The sequence below is a fragment of the Podarcis pityusensis genome, assembly GCF_964106645.2.
Source record: "Podarcis pityusensis genome assembly, chromosome: 6".
NCBI classification, from domain to species: domain Eukaryota; kingdom Metazoa; phylum Chordata; class Lepidosauria; order Squamata; family Lacertidae; genus Podarcis; species Podarcis pityusensis.
In genome coordinates this window covers 36700878-36717029 of record NC_138030.1, presented here as the reverse complement: position 1 = coordinate 36717029, position 16152 = coordinate 36700878, and the positions used below count along the sequence as shown (strand labels likewise).

At 44.4% G+C, this 16152-nt stretch overlaps 1 protein-coding gene across 1 annotated transcript in view; it reads right to left on the bottom strand.

The window, feature by feature from the left end:
- INKA2 (inka box actin regulator 2) overlaps positions 1–15920 on the bottom strand; it is a 28448-nt gene extending 12528 nt beyond the window's left edge. Inside the window, exon 1 of the mRNA XM_081009885.1 lies at positions 15267–15920. Coding sequence (XP_080866011.1) covers positions 15267–15335 — 69 coding nt within the window. The 5' untranslated portion in view covers positions 15336–15920. The remainder of the gene's footprint in view (positions 1–15266) is intronic.
- Positions 15921–16152: the final 232 nt, after the last annotated feature.

Below are 16152 nucleotides of genomic sequence, written 5' to 3'. Positions count from 1 at the left end.
AGGGTTCAAAGCAGGGTTAGTAAAGGGTGTGTGGCCTGGGGAGAGATTTGAGGGCCAGACAGCGTGATTTGGAGGGTCACATTGAATCCCTAGGCCTGAAGTTCCCTTCCGCTTCCCTTGCCTTACTTTGTCCCTGAATTCTATGGGCTGGATTGCCCTAGCCATCCCTGCGCTGTGCAAGGACTTCCAATTGTACCATGGAGTTTCCTCTCCTCCCTCAAAATTCGCTTGGCATGGGGAGGGGGTGGAGAATCACCAGAACAAAACACAGGGATGTATTGTTCCATCTCTGAAGCTGCAATACATGCACAGATATAATGTTTGGAAGAAGAGTGATGTTGACTTCCATCCTGGGATTCTGCCTACCACTTCCACCACCCACACTTGCTCCCGTCTAATCTTCCACTAGACCACTCCTTCCCATTTATTAATACCACAACTAGAGACACTGGCATACCCATCTCTGATTCTGCCTCTGTACTAAACAGACAATAGCTGCTGCCTGTGGCATATTCATGACGTTGTTTTTGGCTACAATTTTCAGAAGGGACTCCTAGGCTGCTGATGTCCAGATTGCACCTTATTCCTGCTCTGCGGTGTTATATCAACAACAGATGGTGGGCCAACAGGTTATAGGCTAACCGACTTCTACAAGTCATAACCAAAAGTATATATAAAAATTATGTACAAGAAATGCATAGTTTAGAATAACGTAAAACCATGAAAACTTTAGGTTTTTCAGTGCCTATTTGCCTACTTCTAATTTTGATGTGGTTTGAAGTGGGGTGGAATCAGATTGATGCGAAAATGGCTGCAGAACACTTTGAATGAATACCTGAGGAACTGACTTGGATTAGAAACAGAGTGATCTGTCTATCCCTACACCTGTGACCAAGAATAGCAATAAGCACAAGATAGAGGCTACCTGTGTCTGAGTGCTTGACCTAGTTCAGAAAGATGATCATTGCATTTCCACGCTTTACCTGGAAGAGATATGCCTTCAGTAAAAGGAATACACAGGAGATAGCACTATGTGTGTGGCATATTCCAAACCTTTCCCTTGCATGAACAGCCTTTTGTATCTGAAAGATCATTTTTTATGCAGGCTCCTTGCAAGTAAGTGATACCATCTTTTTCAGAGCCCGTAGATTTATATCAACGCCCAGCTGTGTCTGAGGATGCTGGCAGGCTAACAGCACTCATGCCGCGTCAAAACCACGAAAGATTACTATTTGCAAAAGCTGCTCTGGGTTATGCATCCATGGGTGCCTGTGTCTCCCCAGGCCTATGCTGATGTAGGTCTTTGCCACTTCAGTTGAACTGATGAACAGGAAATTGGAAAGATACTGTCTCCAGCTCCCTCCTGGTCATTTGTTTTCTTTATCTGTAAGGCTGGAGAGCGATTTATTCCCTTCAGAGATTTTAAATCCATGGCAAAATTTATGAGCCGGAAATTAGATGAGCAGGATTTTATGTTTGACTATGCACAGCTCTGTCATGGTGAGTTTCAAATGGGATTCTTATATTACGTGAGTGCATGTTATTGTGGCACTAGTGCAATGGGTTAGGGCAGGGATGGAGGGTCTGTGGCTCTTCAGATGTTTATTATTTCCATTTTTATTATTTTTATTTAGAAGAATGTATCCTCCAGTTAATCAAAGAATCCTTAAGTGGTGCACATAAAGCAATCTAAATCAATATAAAAGTATAACCAGCAGAATTGAAACCAGGTGATTGTAGATGTTGGTGGACTCCCAACTCCAATGACCAGCATGATCAATGATCAGGCATGGGGGGAAGTGGGGTCAAACATCTGGGGAAGGAGGTGTCCCACATTGCCCCTTCCTGCCCTTTGCTTCAGATCCCACTTCCCCCAGCCTCCACCCCTTTATATGCTCAATTCTCGCAAAAAAATAGGCAGAATGGAACAATAGTGAAGAACAGCACAGTTATCTCCCCATAACATAGTGCCTGTCATTTTGTGAACCCGTCAATAAAGTATATCACTGCGTGAAAAAATTACTTTTTTAGCTCTCCAATCTAGGCCCTTAACAAACGATATGTTTACCTAGAGATAATCTATTCTGTGGTTTATTTATTCTGCTTTTGATATACATGTTAGAGGTATGGCCCCTGATCCAGATCACACCATTTCTGATCAAAATACAGTGGTGCCCCGCAAGACGAACGCCTCGCAAGACGAAAAACTCGCAAGACGAAAGGTTTTTTCGTTTTCGAGTTGCTTCGCAAGACGAATGTCCCTATGGGCTTGCTTCGCAAGACGAAAACGTCTTGCAAGTTTGTTTCCTTTTTCGTAAAACCGTTAAAACCCAGGGTGCATTGCTGGAAGAGGTGCAGTTGCGACTTGACCTCGAGGAGCAACACATTGCACGCGGTGTGGTGGCCTTTCTGAGCTTTTTAAAGAGTTTGCTGGATTTTTGAAGCTTTTCCAAAACTTCTTCTGCAGCTGTTTGGTAAGTTAAACTTTTGAAACTTTTTTTGGGTTTTTTGGATTTTGGGTTGGGGTGTTTAGAATTCAAGGACTTGGTGTTGTGGAGGGGTTTGCAAGAATCTGGGAGCTTGTGTGGGTTTTTTTGAATTTTTATGATTTTTTGTGACCATTGGGCCATGTTGTTTTTTTTTGAAAAAAATTTCTGGGTTTTAAATTTCTGTGTGCTGGGTGGATGGGGGAACAGCTGGGGAGGGGTTTGCAAGAATCTGGGAGCTTGTGTGGTTTTTTTTGAATTTTTATGGTTTTTTGTGACCATTGGGCCATGTTGTTTTTTTTTTGAAAAAAATTTCTGGGTTTTAAATTTCTGTGTGCTGGGTGGCTGGGGGAACAGCTGGGGAGGGGTTTGCAGGAATCTGGGAGCTTGTGTGCTTTTTTTTGAATTTTTATGGTTTTCTGTAACCATTGGGCCATGTTGTTTTTTTTTGAAAAATTTTCTGGGTTTTGAATTTCTGTGTGCTGGGTGGCTGGGGGAACAGTTGAGGAGGGGTTTGCAACAGTTGGGGAGGGGTTTGCAACAGTTGGGGAGGGGCTGGGGGAACAGTTGAGGTTTTTGAGTCTTAGAAAATGTAATGTACCCTTTTTTGATTTTTAAATGTTTTTCCTGTCATGTTTAGAAACTTAATTTATTGTTCCTTCAATTTTTGATATGCTCTTTAAAGTATGTGTGACTTTAAAGAGCAGTTAATAAACTCTTGTTGTACCAAATTTGGCTTTGTTTGGACTTTTTTTGACCATAGGAACGCATTAATTGAATTTCAATGCATTCCTATGGGAAACCGTGCTTCGCAAGACGAAAAATTCGCTAGACGAAAAAACTCGCGAAACGAATTAATTTCGTCTTGCGAGGCACCACTGTACGTAACTCTTCTGCCCCACAACCTGCTAGTTGCTTCCAAAGGCCTTTGGGCTATAAGCATTCTGGATTTTTCCCTTGGGCCATCGTATACATGTCTACTCAGAACTAAGCCCCACAGAGTTCAAAGGGACTGACTCCCAAGTAAGCAAGTACAGTCTTACCTTGGAAGTTGAACAGCCTAGTTCTCGAATGTTTTGGCTCCCGAATGATAGAAACCTGGAAGTGACTGTTCCAGTTTTCGAACATTCTTTTGGAAGCTGAACGTCTGACCGGGCTTCCATGGTTTCCAATTGGCTGCAGAAGCTTCCTGCAGCCAATCAGAAGCCGCGCTTTGGTTTTCGAACATTTTGGAATTCGAACGGACTTCCGGAACAGATTCCGTTTGACTTCCAAGGTACGAGTGTATAGGCTTGCAACCTTATAACTGGTTTTTAACCTGCTTAAAGCTATCTTAACGAAAGTAGCTTGGGTAGCTGTTTTTACTCCCCCCCCCCCTTTTTATTCTGCTTTTCAGTATTTTGGTTTTATTAGTTATTATTATTTTTAAATACTTATAGGAAGTGTTTATGATTAATGCTTACTTGAGGTGACTTACAGAAGAACAGATAAAGAGACGATTCCAAGTAATAATAAAATGGGTGGCAAGGGCAAAACCTCCCATAAATCTCATATTCATAAAGCCAGCACTAATAGACAGCAGCGTATGGCTAGGTGGGACAACGGAGCTCACCTGACCTCCAAACAACAGAGTCACTGTTGCTTATTAGCAAGGGGGAGGGGGCAAGATAGTGGGGAGGTCAGAGCAGTGCAAATGCACCAGTAGGAGTGCCAGACTGACTCTGCCAGTGTGTTTGCATCACCCCTCCCCTCCCAGTAAGCAGCAGCACCCCAGGTGTCAGGAGGTCAGGTGAGTGTTGCTACCCCACCATGTTGCCTGCTATCGGTGATAAATACACATCCAACCACACATGATAGGTTTTATTTTATTTTTTGCAAGACTATCTGTTTGAAGGAACTCACAGCAGCATGCAGAATTATTTGCGAATACGCCTGTGAAAATAATTTTTTTAATTTTTTTAAAAAACTTATGTAATCAACACTCCCTCATTAGTCTATCTCCAAGCAAACACTGAGTCAGATTTTTTTTGAATGCGGCAAACAGTAGCACAGCTATTAATCTGCAGCAGTGTTATTCTGTCTGCGCCTCCTCCTGCCCCAGGAAGAATACAGCATCCAGTTGGGAGACTGCAGGATTGCCAATGGAAAGTCACTTTTGGGAACCTGGTGCAGTGGCTAAAATGGACTGGTTGTCCATCCACTGGACTGTTGTCGATCTAGCTGTGCTCTTTCTAATGAATGAAGGTGCCAGCTGAGAGGATCACAAGTTTCAAGCGCTTGTATTTGGGCAATTCAAATTATCTGAATGAAAGCCATCTGGAAAGAAATCTGAGTGCACCAGCGGTTATCAGCTTCCATGGGAAAACCCCCTACCCGGACACGAAAAGGTATTCCATTCATTCAGTTCACATTTATTTTAGGGTAGCTGTGATCATGCAGACGTTTGGCCAGGCTTTGACTGTGAGTTGATGGGAAGCCCAGTTCCAGCATATTTATATTCAGAGTGTATTTATACAAGCAATATATCACACAGCTCAGCACATGTTGGCAAAACTGTGTATCAACAGATGCTGCCTCTCAGCCACTGATCTGCATAGACAATGACTGCTCATGGGACACTCAAAGATGCTGAACGCATTGCAAGGACGTCAGAGCGAAATGTACCAGGCTTTGTTCAGGTAATTATGTTGCTCGAGAACAGCAACAGCAAATGTGGAGCAAGCTTAGGGACACTCACACATGCAGTTTGCTGCTCCAGAGCACTGCTCCCCAAAAGCCACAGGTATGTGATCACGTGGGCAAAACACAACGTGTGACCCAGGAGCATAGATGTTCAGGAACAATTCCTATGGTTGTGGCAACACTTCTGGAGTTACCGCATTTGTGGAAAGTGCTTACGGCTAGATTATGAGCTATGTTTCTGCATGCTTTCTTATACATGGGAATTCTTGCATGGGCAGCGAACAGGTACCAAGATGCATGTAAGTTTCATAGCATGTTTATATAGTTGGTGGTAAGAACACAGCCCAGCATTTGAGGTATGGAAGGCCTGTTTTACTCTTAGCATGTCTCACTCAATAGGATAGCTGTTCCTAGCCCCCATGTGCATCAGTGGAGCACATATAAGTACGCTTCCCCTCGTTACACCCCATCCTTTTACTGATGTGTTTAGTGATGTTTTCAGGTCACTTCTGGGTTCGGCACCAAGCACGATCACATATCATTCAGACGTGCGTTAATCAGTTGTTTCCTGTACATAACTCTGTGCTCCATACCAGCAATTCCTCACAGGGGTGTGAGCTCTTGTTGTTATGGTGGTGTTTGTATTTATTTCATTTTGTTTATGAATCACTTCTTATGAGGCACCCTCTGAAGTGATTTACAATATAACATCATATATAAAAGTTACATATAGTATATAAAAACAGGTAAAACAATTGCACATATAAAAGCTTGCACCTGGAATAAGAAGTCTGTTCTACAGGGTGCTTAGAGATCAGAAGTTCTAAACCATCACCAGCATTCTATAGAGTAACGATTTGTGAGTCTCTTTGTGTCTGCTTATACATATGTGCAGGGTTTGGTTTGCACCTCAAAAAGCGTACTTTGAAAAAAAAGAACCATGTGCCAGTTATAGTTCGGATGCGGAAATCCTATTTCTTTTTTTGTTTCTTCTTTTTTATGTTTAAATTTGTTCATATATTATTCAGCACCAGATTTAGGGCAGTGTGGGCAGTTCCCCTGCAAAGGAACTGAGTCAAGGGGGTGCAAAATTGAGAAGATCCAGAACTGAGAAGATCCATTTTGGGGCGCCAAATTTTGGCCTCACACAGGCCACCATATTACAACAGATTACTCAAGTCCACCCCTGTATTATTTCATCTGTATCCCATCTTTCTTCCAAGGAGCTCAAGTTCACGAATCTCCTCTTCTGAAACTTTTCCTCACAGCAACCATGTCCAGGTACATTAATCTGTGAGACAGTGATGGTCCCAAAACCATCCAGGCGCTTCACATCGATTAGTGGTGATCTGAACTCCGATCTCCCAGATCCTAGCCCAAAACAGTTCCCTACACTATGGTGAACCCAACAAGAAAAAGGAAGGAAGAAAACCTTAAGCTGAGGCTGGCACTAAAGTGAGCTTTTTGACAGAATTAATTTCTCACATTAAGCCCTAACAATGTACGTTGTCATGATTACCAGCATCTATAAAGCAATAGGTTGAAACAGTCATCAAACAAAGCCAAGCTAAGTTCCTATCCTGCTGGCTGTCATTCTCTTTCCCCTCCCTTACATTACCAACCATTAACAAGATTTGCTTCCTTAAGTGGGCCAGCCTTACAAGACCTCGCTGCAATCTGACATTTATTCTGCTCCTCTTGACACAGAAAACAAGTGCTTGTTGTGTCTGCATACTGCAAATCAGCATTTTATTCAATGCAAACTGGGAGCGTAAAAATGAACTCCTACTTAAACTGTGAAGAATACCATGTTTATTGTCTTTATGTGGGGATATAAAAAAGGCTACTTTTGGTTCTGCTGCATTAATAACTCAAGTCATGACCTGGCTGCTAATGAACTAAGTGGTGGAAAAAGTCAGGGTCAACAGATTCAGTTCCCAGCCTCAATGCGTCCAGATGGTTCTAGCTATCTGTTAAATTGCTTGCCTTTTGGAAAAATGAAATTTCATCTATTTTAATTCAAGAGAGTATTGATTTGAAATATTTCACATCAGGAGAATGTAGGATGGCTTCTGTTAGCGTACTTCTCTTGTCCCGGCAAATTTACTTTATTGCTCAGTTAGATGGTATATGAGATCATAAAGATGTGAGCCTAAATCAATGCAGCACCTAAATCAAAGACCAAATCTAAAACCATTTACACATGTGCTAAGGCTGGAGAATACACCCGCAAGCCTTCATTAGGATGCTCAAAGTATAGCACATGGCTGGGTCAGACTTCCAGAGCTTTGGCTACACCGGAGAGCAAGACTTTGTCAAGTTTATGCCATAAGTATATTTAAATAGCACCCTCCCAGCTTACATGCGTTCTCCTTACGTGTGACTGCCTATTCATGAGGCACTGGGGAATAAATAAATAAACAAACAGATTCATACCAAGAAATATAATAATTGAATTGTAGAGTTGGAAGAGATCACAAGTGTCAACTAGTCCAACTCCCTGCAATATAGGGATCTCAGCAAAAGCATCCATGACAGATGGCCATCCAACCTCTGCAGGAGAGAGATGAAGAGTCCTTGTGACTCGTGAGAAGACCCTCCCCAGAGCCCAAAGAAGACGTCAGCAAGGGCAGAGGAAGCCCTGAGGAGGCCAGAGGCACAGCGGGGCTTTGTTTAGGCTGCTCAGCCTTCCCGCCTAGCAGCTGACATGTGGGGTAGCTCAGCTGCTGCCACTTTCCCATGCATCCTCCAACTGGCCCCAGAGCTTCAATTGCAGATATTTTGGTCTGGATTGGGGAGAAAGCGGGAGAGAGAGCTGGAAAAATAGGCATTTAGAGGCTTTCTGGAGGATGCTCCCCACTTTACGTGATTTCACTTATGCATGCAGTAGCCCGAAACGTAACCCCCATGTAAGTGGGGAGATGCCTTTATATAGAAGGGGAAAAAACTGTTTTGGAGCTGGAGCCTGCAAAATCATATGCTGATTAACCCTGATGCTCAGGGATTGATCTTGCACTTTTGAAAATCAATCCAGTTCTCGAAAAAAATTACTTCCAAGTCAATGTGCTTTTGATTCTGTGGTAAGAGTGTCATTCAGTTTCCATTAAAGCTATGGCAAAACTCCCACGGAATGTAATGATTCTGGCTTGCACTCTATGCAAGGCTGCCAATTTTTTTCCTTTTCTTTCCTGGCAGTCCTGGGTACAATTTTAGCATTGCGTAACAGGTAAAAAGTCAGTTAGGGACGCTTTTTTTTAATCACTGCATCTCCGTGCTTCTTGTCTAGCCCTACCTGTCTAGCCTTATAATATTGGTAATCCCATTCTCCAGGCTACATCTGCCACACTTGAGTACTTCTGTGCGCCTGTGCTTAACAGACGCATACGGATATGACTCCAACCTGCGCCCTCTGAACCATGCCAGGCTCCCACGGCTCATGCTCTTGCACTTTGGGGCCAAGGCCTCAGGGTTGGGTGTGGTGCTGCCAGACAGTTATATTGCAGCAGATTTTATCTTTTCAAACGGGCACACATTTTTCTCCCGTCAATCACAGGGAAACTGAACATAAGCACAGACAGAACCTGAGCAAGTATCCACAAGCCACTTCAGAATCTTATTTAAATCCTGATAAAATCCATGGGAAAACCCCAGAATTAATTGTGGAGAGCAGGGTCTGTTTCATTTTCAAAAAAAGAAAGAAAGATGCTATTTACTTTCCTTGAGTTGTTGGAGAATCTAACTATTTATACTTTGAAAACATGCTCTATATTTTTATTAATATACTGCATGTGGCAGGGGGGGTTATTGTTTCATTCTAACTATTTATTTGTGCTTTTATCTTGTATTTTTATCTTGTGAACTACCCTGAGATCTGCGGACGAAGGGCAGTACAGTCATACCTTGGAAGTGGAACAGAATCCGTTCGACGTCCGAAACATTTGGAAACCAAATCGTGGCTTCTGATTGGCTGCAGGAAACTCCTGCAGCCAATCAGAAGCTGCAGAAGCCCCGTCGGACATTCAGGTTCCAAAAGAACGTTCGCAAACTGGAACAATCACTTCCGGGTTTGCGGCATTCAGGAGCCAATATGTCCAAGTTCCAGGGCGTTCGACAACCAAGGTACAACTGTATATAAATATTATTATCCCCAGCAATTCCAGGTGGAGATGGGCAAGACCTGCCTGAAACCATGAAGAGCTGCTGACAGTCAGTGTTGACAATACTAGGCCAGGTGGACCAATGATCCGACCTGGTATCAGGCATCTTCCCATGTTCCATATAAATGTTTTTAAGGGAAGTGTTGCAGCTGTGGGCTAGAGCACAGGCTTCACATGCCAAAATTCTGGAGTTCAATCCCTGGAGGACTGGGACTACCCCTTGCCTGAACCCCAGCAGAGCTGCTGAAACTCAGTGTTGACAATACAGAACTAGATGCACCAATGGTCTGAATCTGTAAATGGCAGCTTCCTTTGTTCTGGGCTGTATTGTGCTGTGTACTTCTAGGAGGCCATTCTGGAAAAAACACTCAGGTTTCTCTTCAAATCATATAAACTAACAGATCATGAATAAAACTCTAAGAATAACAGCTTTCTTTTTAGAAAGGTGATCTGACATCATGACCACAGGAGAAATTTTGGAAGTGGGGACAACAGCATAATGTCGTCTAGCAAATCAAAAGACGCATTATATAGAAATGCATCTTCTTTCTAGAGATGTAATCTCAGCCTGGCCAATACAAAGCAACTAGGAGTCTCATTGGGTATAGCTGAGCCCCTCCCACCTTTCTCTTCTCCCATGATGTGGAATACAGAGCCTTTGTCCATCTGACTCCCTTGAAGTTAGCAGTGGCTGTTGTCTACTTGCATGGCTTGCTCATATGAAGGAGTACACTGTACTCAACAGAGGAGCTATTCACAGGTTATCCAAGGTAGATTTACTAAAATCAACTGAACTACTATAGAATACAGATGAGGTGAATCTGTCACTTTAGTTTTTTCTCATCCCCTCAGTTTTCCATTCTCAAATTCAGTTCTCCACATTTCCCCAACAGTTCACAAAAAATAAAATTAAATGAATGACTAATAAATAACAACCTCATGAAAATCCACCAGCATTTTAGTGTGAATTTCTCCCACGAGACACATATTTGTATGCAATTTTGCCTAATATAAACATTTTTGCAAAGCAATTTTCCATAAAATAACGCATTCTTGTATATATCATTTTCACTTATATATGTATTCTTATGGATGCTTTACACTAGTGTATGTGTTTTTGTACACATCCCTTGGCTGGAGAACTGCATTGCAAAATTCAGAGAAGTGTGAATTCTGAAGGAAGGCTGTGCTTCAGTTCTCATAATGTGTCAGAAAGTGCAAACTAGGTAGGTTCACCTTTAAATGCAAACTCAATCAAATTTCTCCCCCATTCCTACTCTAGAGTGAGGGGCAACCTGAAACTCATTTAATTCCCATGCCAACTGTTCTTTACAATAGTAACATCTATGTCATCCTTCCTGATCCTGATGTTTGGGACAACTCCCTCCAACTACAGCTGTGCCTGCAAGATTTTTGCAAGAGTACTCAAGTTCAAGTGTATCTATATGATTCCCATGAGATTGCTCCCAGGGCACAGATCCGGGAAAAAGAGCACCCCTCCTTGAAATTCAAATTTCAGAAGCCCCTTCAACAAGTTGTAAGATCTTTTTTATTTTATTTTTAATAAAGTGTAAAGTGCATTTCACTGAAGCCAGGCGCTTAGTGATTAGGCATAAGGATGCACATCTTTTATGGTCCGCAAGCATTAAATTTAGATGATTAAAGTGCTTTGACTGTTTGCGTGTGTTTGTTTTGCATTATTTATACTTTGGATGGTTGTTATGCACCATGTGCCAAATAACAGATAGAACTTTGAAAATCTAAGTGAATAAAATATAAGCAGTTCTGAAACTGCTTGGAATTAATACTTTTGGTGGTGGAGCAGGGAATCTATATTTCAGGGTCTGCTTACAAAGGCACAATCCTAAAGTGAAGCGTTTCAAGACCCAGGAGGTCTGGGGCAGTGGTGCCTGTAGGGTTCAGCAGAAGCCCACTATGCTGATGGAAGGCAAGATATAGGACAAAAAAATGCTGGCAGAACACCATGGGCTTTCAGGATGAGGAGCCAGATCAAAAGGACTGTTTGGTCCATGCAGGGGCCGTACTATTGGTCCATGCTGCCCTCCTTCTGATTGGCTAGGGTGTGCCTACATGTAGGGTGCCATTTGCCACCTATTCTAATGTGGGATTGTACTGTGGATTCAAACCTGGGTCCCCCTGCATATATAGAATGAATTGTTCTATCTGGCTAAGTTTCCTGCTGCAACCCATATTAACGGGTCTTAAGGCAGTGAGGCAGATTCCCGTCCAATGTTGTGGCTAAGTGGTCGGGAAACTGCTCTATAGAGCTTCAAGTCCTGGGAGCCCTTTCTCTTTTGACCCTGACATATTTCTTGCCAGGCATGCGAGAGGAGAGTCAGGCTGTATTTCTCCCCTTCCCCCTGGTGAGGCTTGGTCTCCAATCTCCTGCTTCCTAACCCCTTGCCCTTTGCAGGGAGACCACAGAGGCTCCTATCCTGCAGCCACTTTCATTGCATATTCCTGCCCATCTTCTGGACTGCTTGTCCCATGGGTGGCTCTGGACCCCATCCAAGGAGAGGACTGTGCAACCTGCTTGTATATATCCTGCCCCAAGGAGATATGTGAGTGCTGTGTTGTGGGCCTTCTCCCCTTTAGGTGGATTGTGTGCAAGGTGATTCAAACCCACGCATGGAAGGACACCCGAGGGACTGGCAGCAGGACCATTGTTGGCTGTGTCACTGGGGTAGATAGAACAGGGGGGCAAGTTGTGCATGTGATGATTTCTGAGGCATGCCCACGAGTTCATTGGCTGCCTCACAGACACCATCCTTGGCACATTCCCTGATTGGTGGGCTGCGTTCTCAGGAACACTGTGGGCATGTCTGTCATTTTACACCATATTTGTATTTTCTGCCTGCAGTTTTCTCCTGCCTGAGCAAGTTGAGCACACACTGGATGTAGCAGCCTTCTGCTGGCAGTGCATCTTCAGTGCTTGTGTGAGTGCAGTTGTACCTTGGAAGTCGAACAGCTTAGTTCCCAAACATTTTGGCTCCCAAACCTCGCAAACCCGGAAGTTGACTGTTCTGGTTTGTGGACTATTTTTGGAAGCTGAATGACTGATGGGGCTTCTGCTGCTTCCGATTGGCTGCAGGAGCTTTCTGCAGCCAATTGGAAGCCGCGCTTTGGTTTTTGAACGTTTTGGAAGTCGAACAGACTTCTGGAACGGATTCCGTTCGACTTCCAAGGTACGACTGTACAGGATTGTAATCCTATATATTCCTACTTGGGGCTTCCATTTGGGTAAATATGCCTAGGACTGGGCTGTAAATGGGACTCTGGCACTTTTGCACACCTCCACTAAAGCATCAGTCCCATGCGCATGACACTTGAGCAACATTCTGGCACTTAAAAAGGTCTGCTTTTATGGTTCCAGTTAGAATTAAATCCCTGGCAGATCATGGTCTTAAGACACTGGAGCGCATTATGAATTCCAGTTTGGGCTGGCCCCACTTGGATTTTATTCACTAGTGTTGGTGGTAGTCATCTTTTGGATGTAAAGAAAGCTTTTGTATACCCAAGCTCTTCATACCATTTTGACTCTTCCATGACCTTTCCCTCTCTCTCTCAGAACTACAGTTGCTATTATTTATTCACATGTGACATGAACTTTCTTCTTATTATTTTCATAGCCCTGCTGAACAATTCCAGTGCTTTATTTAAAGACATCCCGATGCTTCATTACTAATCCATTAGAACAAAAAACTAGGGCATCAGACAGATGCATCTGCTGGTGGGCAAGCCCAAACATGTCACGGCAAGAAACACTTGTGCCTGAGCCGTGGGGTGGAGGAAGGGCAGAATGTCAGTGCGAGGTGCTCAGTATCACACTCGTCAATCTCTGCCCAAAGGGCCGTTTACATCTAAGAGAGAGGTAACAACTCTGATCTCTTCTCCTTTTTGGAAGCAGTGCAGTCTAGTAATTAAGGTATTATATGTGGATCTGGGAGATAGGAACTTAAGCCACAACTCCGCCCCACTTTATCACTAGGTGACAACATTTGTTTAGTCTGTAGATGGTAATATGCTGGGGGGTGGGGTGGCGGCGCTACCTTACAGGGTAGCTGTGAAAGTGGCTAAGAAAAGGGGGTTGTAAAATAATACGCAGATTAGAAGAGTTGCAGAAATAACATTCTTCTTGCATTTCTAAAGAAAATGTGCAGGATTTTGCAAAGCAGCTTGGCTGTGTCCTTAAGGGGGAAAGTCTGGGTAGAAAAAAATTCTAGCTGACTGGCCTGCCTCCAGCACCATAAATTAGATTAAGTGTCTGTGGATGGAACAGGCAGTGACAAGACAGGGAAGGAACTGGAATTGATTGGGTGGGAGTCAGAATGTGCTGCAAGGTATAGTGGTGGATCTCCACTGCCAAGGTAGAAAGGAGGGAGACATGACAAAGCCCTTTGCATCTCATCACTTGGGCATCATCACCTTTACACTGAATTTTACCAGGATTCCAGTTTTCTTTTATTTGAATGCACAGCTAGAGACATTCAATACGGGTCAATGCAAATCTTTCAGAGTCAGCAGTGAAGGAATTCGGCTGTAAAATGGAAACACGGTCTAGCTGCGCAGTTGGGGAGACTCAGGTTTGAATTGTATGAACTTTGCTGTGGGTCCTCAGTTTTCCGTCTGTAAAATGGGAATAACAATAATGGCAACAGCTATCTGGTGTAGCTGGTGTGATGGGTAATGGACCTCAAATATTTCCAGAATGCCAGGCTCACATTCTATAGATGGAAATTTGATGCGAGGCTCAGCATTTCCTTTTAGGACACTGAACAAGTGGCGTTCAGCATCTTCCAGAACTGTATGTCGCTACTTTACATGAAAATTAAAATGCTCCAGCAGGGCTATTAGCAAAACTGTACAATACCAAACAAAAAACGGAAGCTTAGGAGAGAAAGCCAATGGGAAATGATTGCCTTGTGGTATGCGTCTGCCTCTGAAGATTTGGAGGCACCCCTATAATTAAAAGAAGTGGCAGGCAACCAGAAAGCCTGGAGAGATGATACGACCACATCTGTGCTCTGGAAAAAAAATGTTTCAGAGCTGGGCTACCAGAGGAGAAAAATTGATGAGTTACGTTGGGAAGGAGCCCAAGGGTAAACCTGCCTGACAGGTCCAGGTTAGGAAGGAGAAAATGAATGGAGGTACACAGTTAGGTCTTGGGAGAACGCAATTTTGATGTGGGTGTGTGCAGCTTTCTATCCAGTTAGATGCTCATACTAACAGTGCAAGAACGTGGGGAAGGAAGACAGTAACAGGTTGTGATGCGATGCCAGTTTATAATCCCTTTCAGGGCTCATGATAAAGGGCTCGGTGTCTGAACTGATTACAAAGTTCACCGCTCCCTGTCACAGTTAAACAAACAGAAGGCGATGCCTTTGCAGGAAGAGCAAAGGAGTGCGGGGTGAGGGGGTGGCTGTCGGTGCCAGCGCTCCCAGCCAGAAAAGAGAAGAGGTTCCTTCTTTCGTGCTGAGCGTTAAGACACAAACACACATAGAGAGAAGGGTTAAACACCTATTACTGTCAATGGGATTTAGCCACCGTGTCAGCGGCAAAAGCTAAACTGTGCAAACAGATTTGGAAACCACTTTCCGTGATGTGGGGGGTGGGGGTGGGAGAGGACTGTGGAGTCTTCCTCTTTATCCCATCTCATCCCAGGGGCTTGGAAGGAAACAAAAAAATCCCCCGTGGGGAAATTGGAGGCCACACAGCTGCAAAGGAAGGACACGGCGAGATCTCTAAACAAAGCCCGGGAAATAAGCGCTGTGCAGGAAGGAGAGCGGGAGAGAGGGAACATTCATTGACTGACACCCCCTAGCTGGGAAGTTGCAAACGGAGCAGGAGACAGATCCGAAAGGCAGACTCTATTTCCTCCTACCCAGTCCCCCAGTCCCTTCTTTTCCCGGGCATTTCTTACCAACTCCTGCTTCAGACGGCGTAGGTAATGATCCATGTTTTTCTTTTCCATCCTCACATCCAAGTCCATCGGGTAGCTCTGGAGTAATGCTGAAGGGATTCCGGCTCTTCCACCATCCAAGTCCGGCCAGGCAATCTTGAGAGGTGTTTTCCTCGCCAGCGTCAACTTAATCCAGCGGCCCCTTTAAATGCCCATTTGTCACTTCAGCTCTGGATAAGAATATCGCTCTCTCCAAAAGAAGAAGGTTGAAAGTTTGCCTTCTCTTATTCACTTCACCAAGGAAAACCAGAAGCCCGGTCTCCCCTTAGCAAAGAGATAAAAAGTTGAAATGGCACATGCACGCCGCGCGCGCTGAATCTCAGGCTTGCAGCGCGCGGAAAGCCTGCAAAGACGGGCTGCAAACAGGCGTGCGCCCCGCGCGCAGTTGCCGCTTGCAGAAGCTGGCAAGAGAATGTGCTCGGTGCGCGAGCAGCGGAGCAGCAGCAGCAAACTAGAGAGCCCGAGAGAGGCAGGAGAGATCTCGACGCGCGGAGCGCGCGGGTCGAGCGTTGCTGGTGATTGGCAGCTCGGAGCCGCTTCAGCAGCAGGCGGCAGAGGCGAGTCTTAAGGAGAGAGCCGGCTCCCAAGTTTGCGAGGGTGTCTTCTGTCTGCGCACCGGTAGGGAGGTCCCGCCCCAGGGGGTGGGCCTGGTTTCTCAAGTCAGCGCAACCACAGACCCTCTGGGCTGCCTGCTTGGCTCTAGTGCGTTCCTGCTCTGCGTGTCAGAACATAAGAAGAGCCTGCTGGATCAGGCCAGGCAATGGGCCATCTAGTTCAGCATCCTGTTCTCCTGTTCTCTCACCTAGTAGATGTTAGCCTTGTCCTCCATGAATTTGGCTAAAGCTCT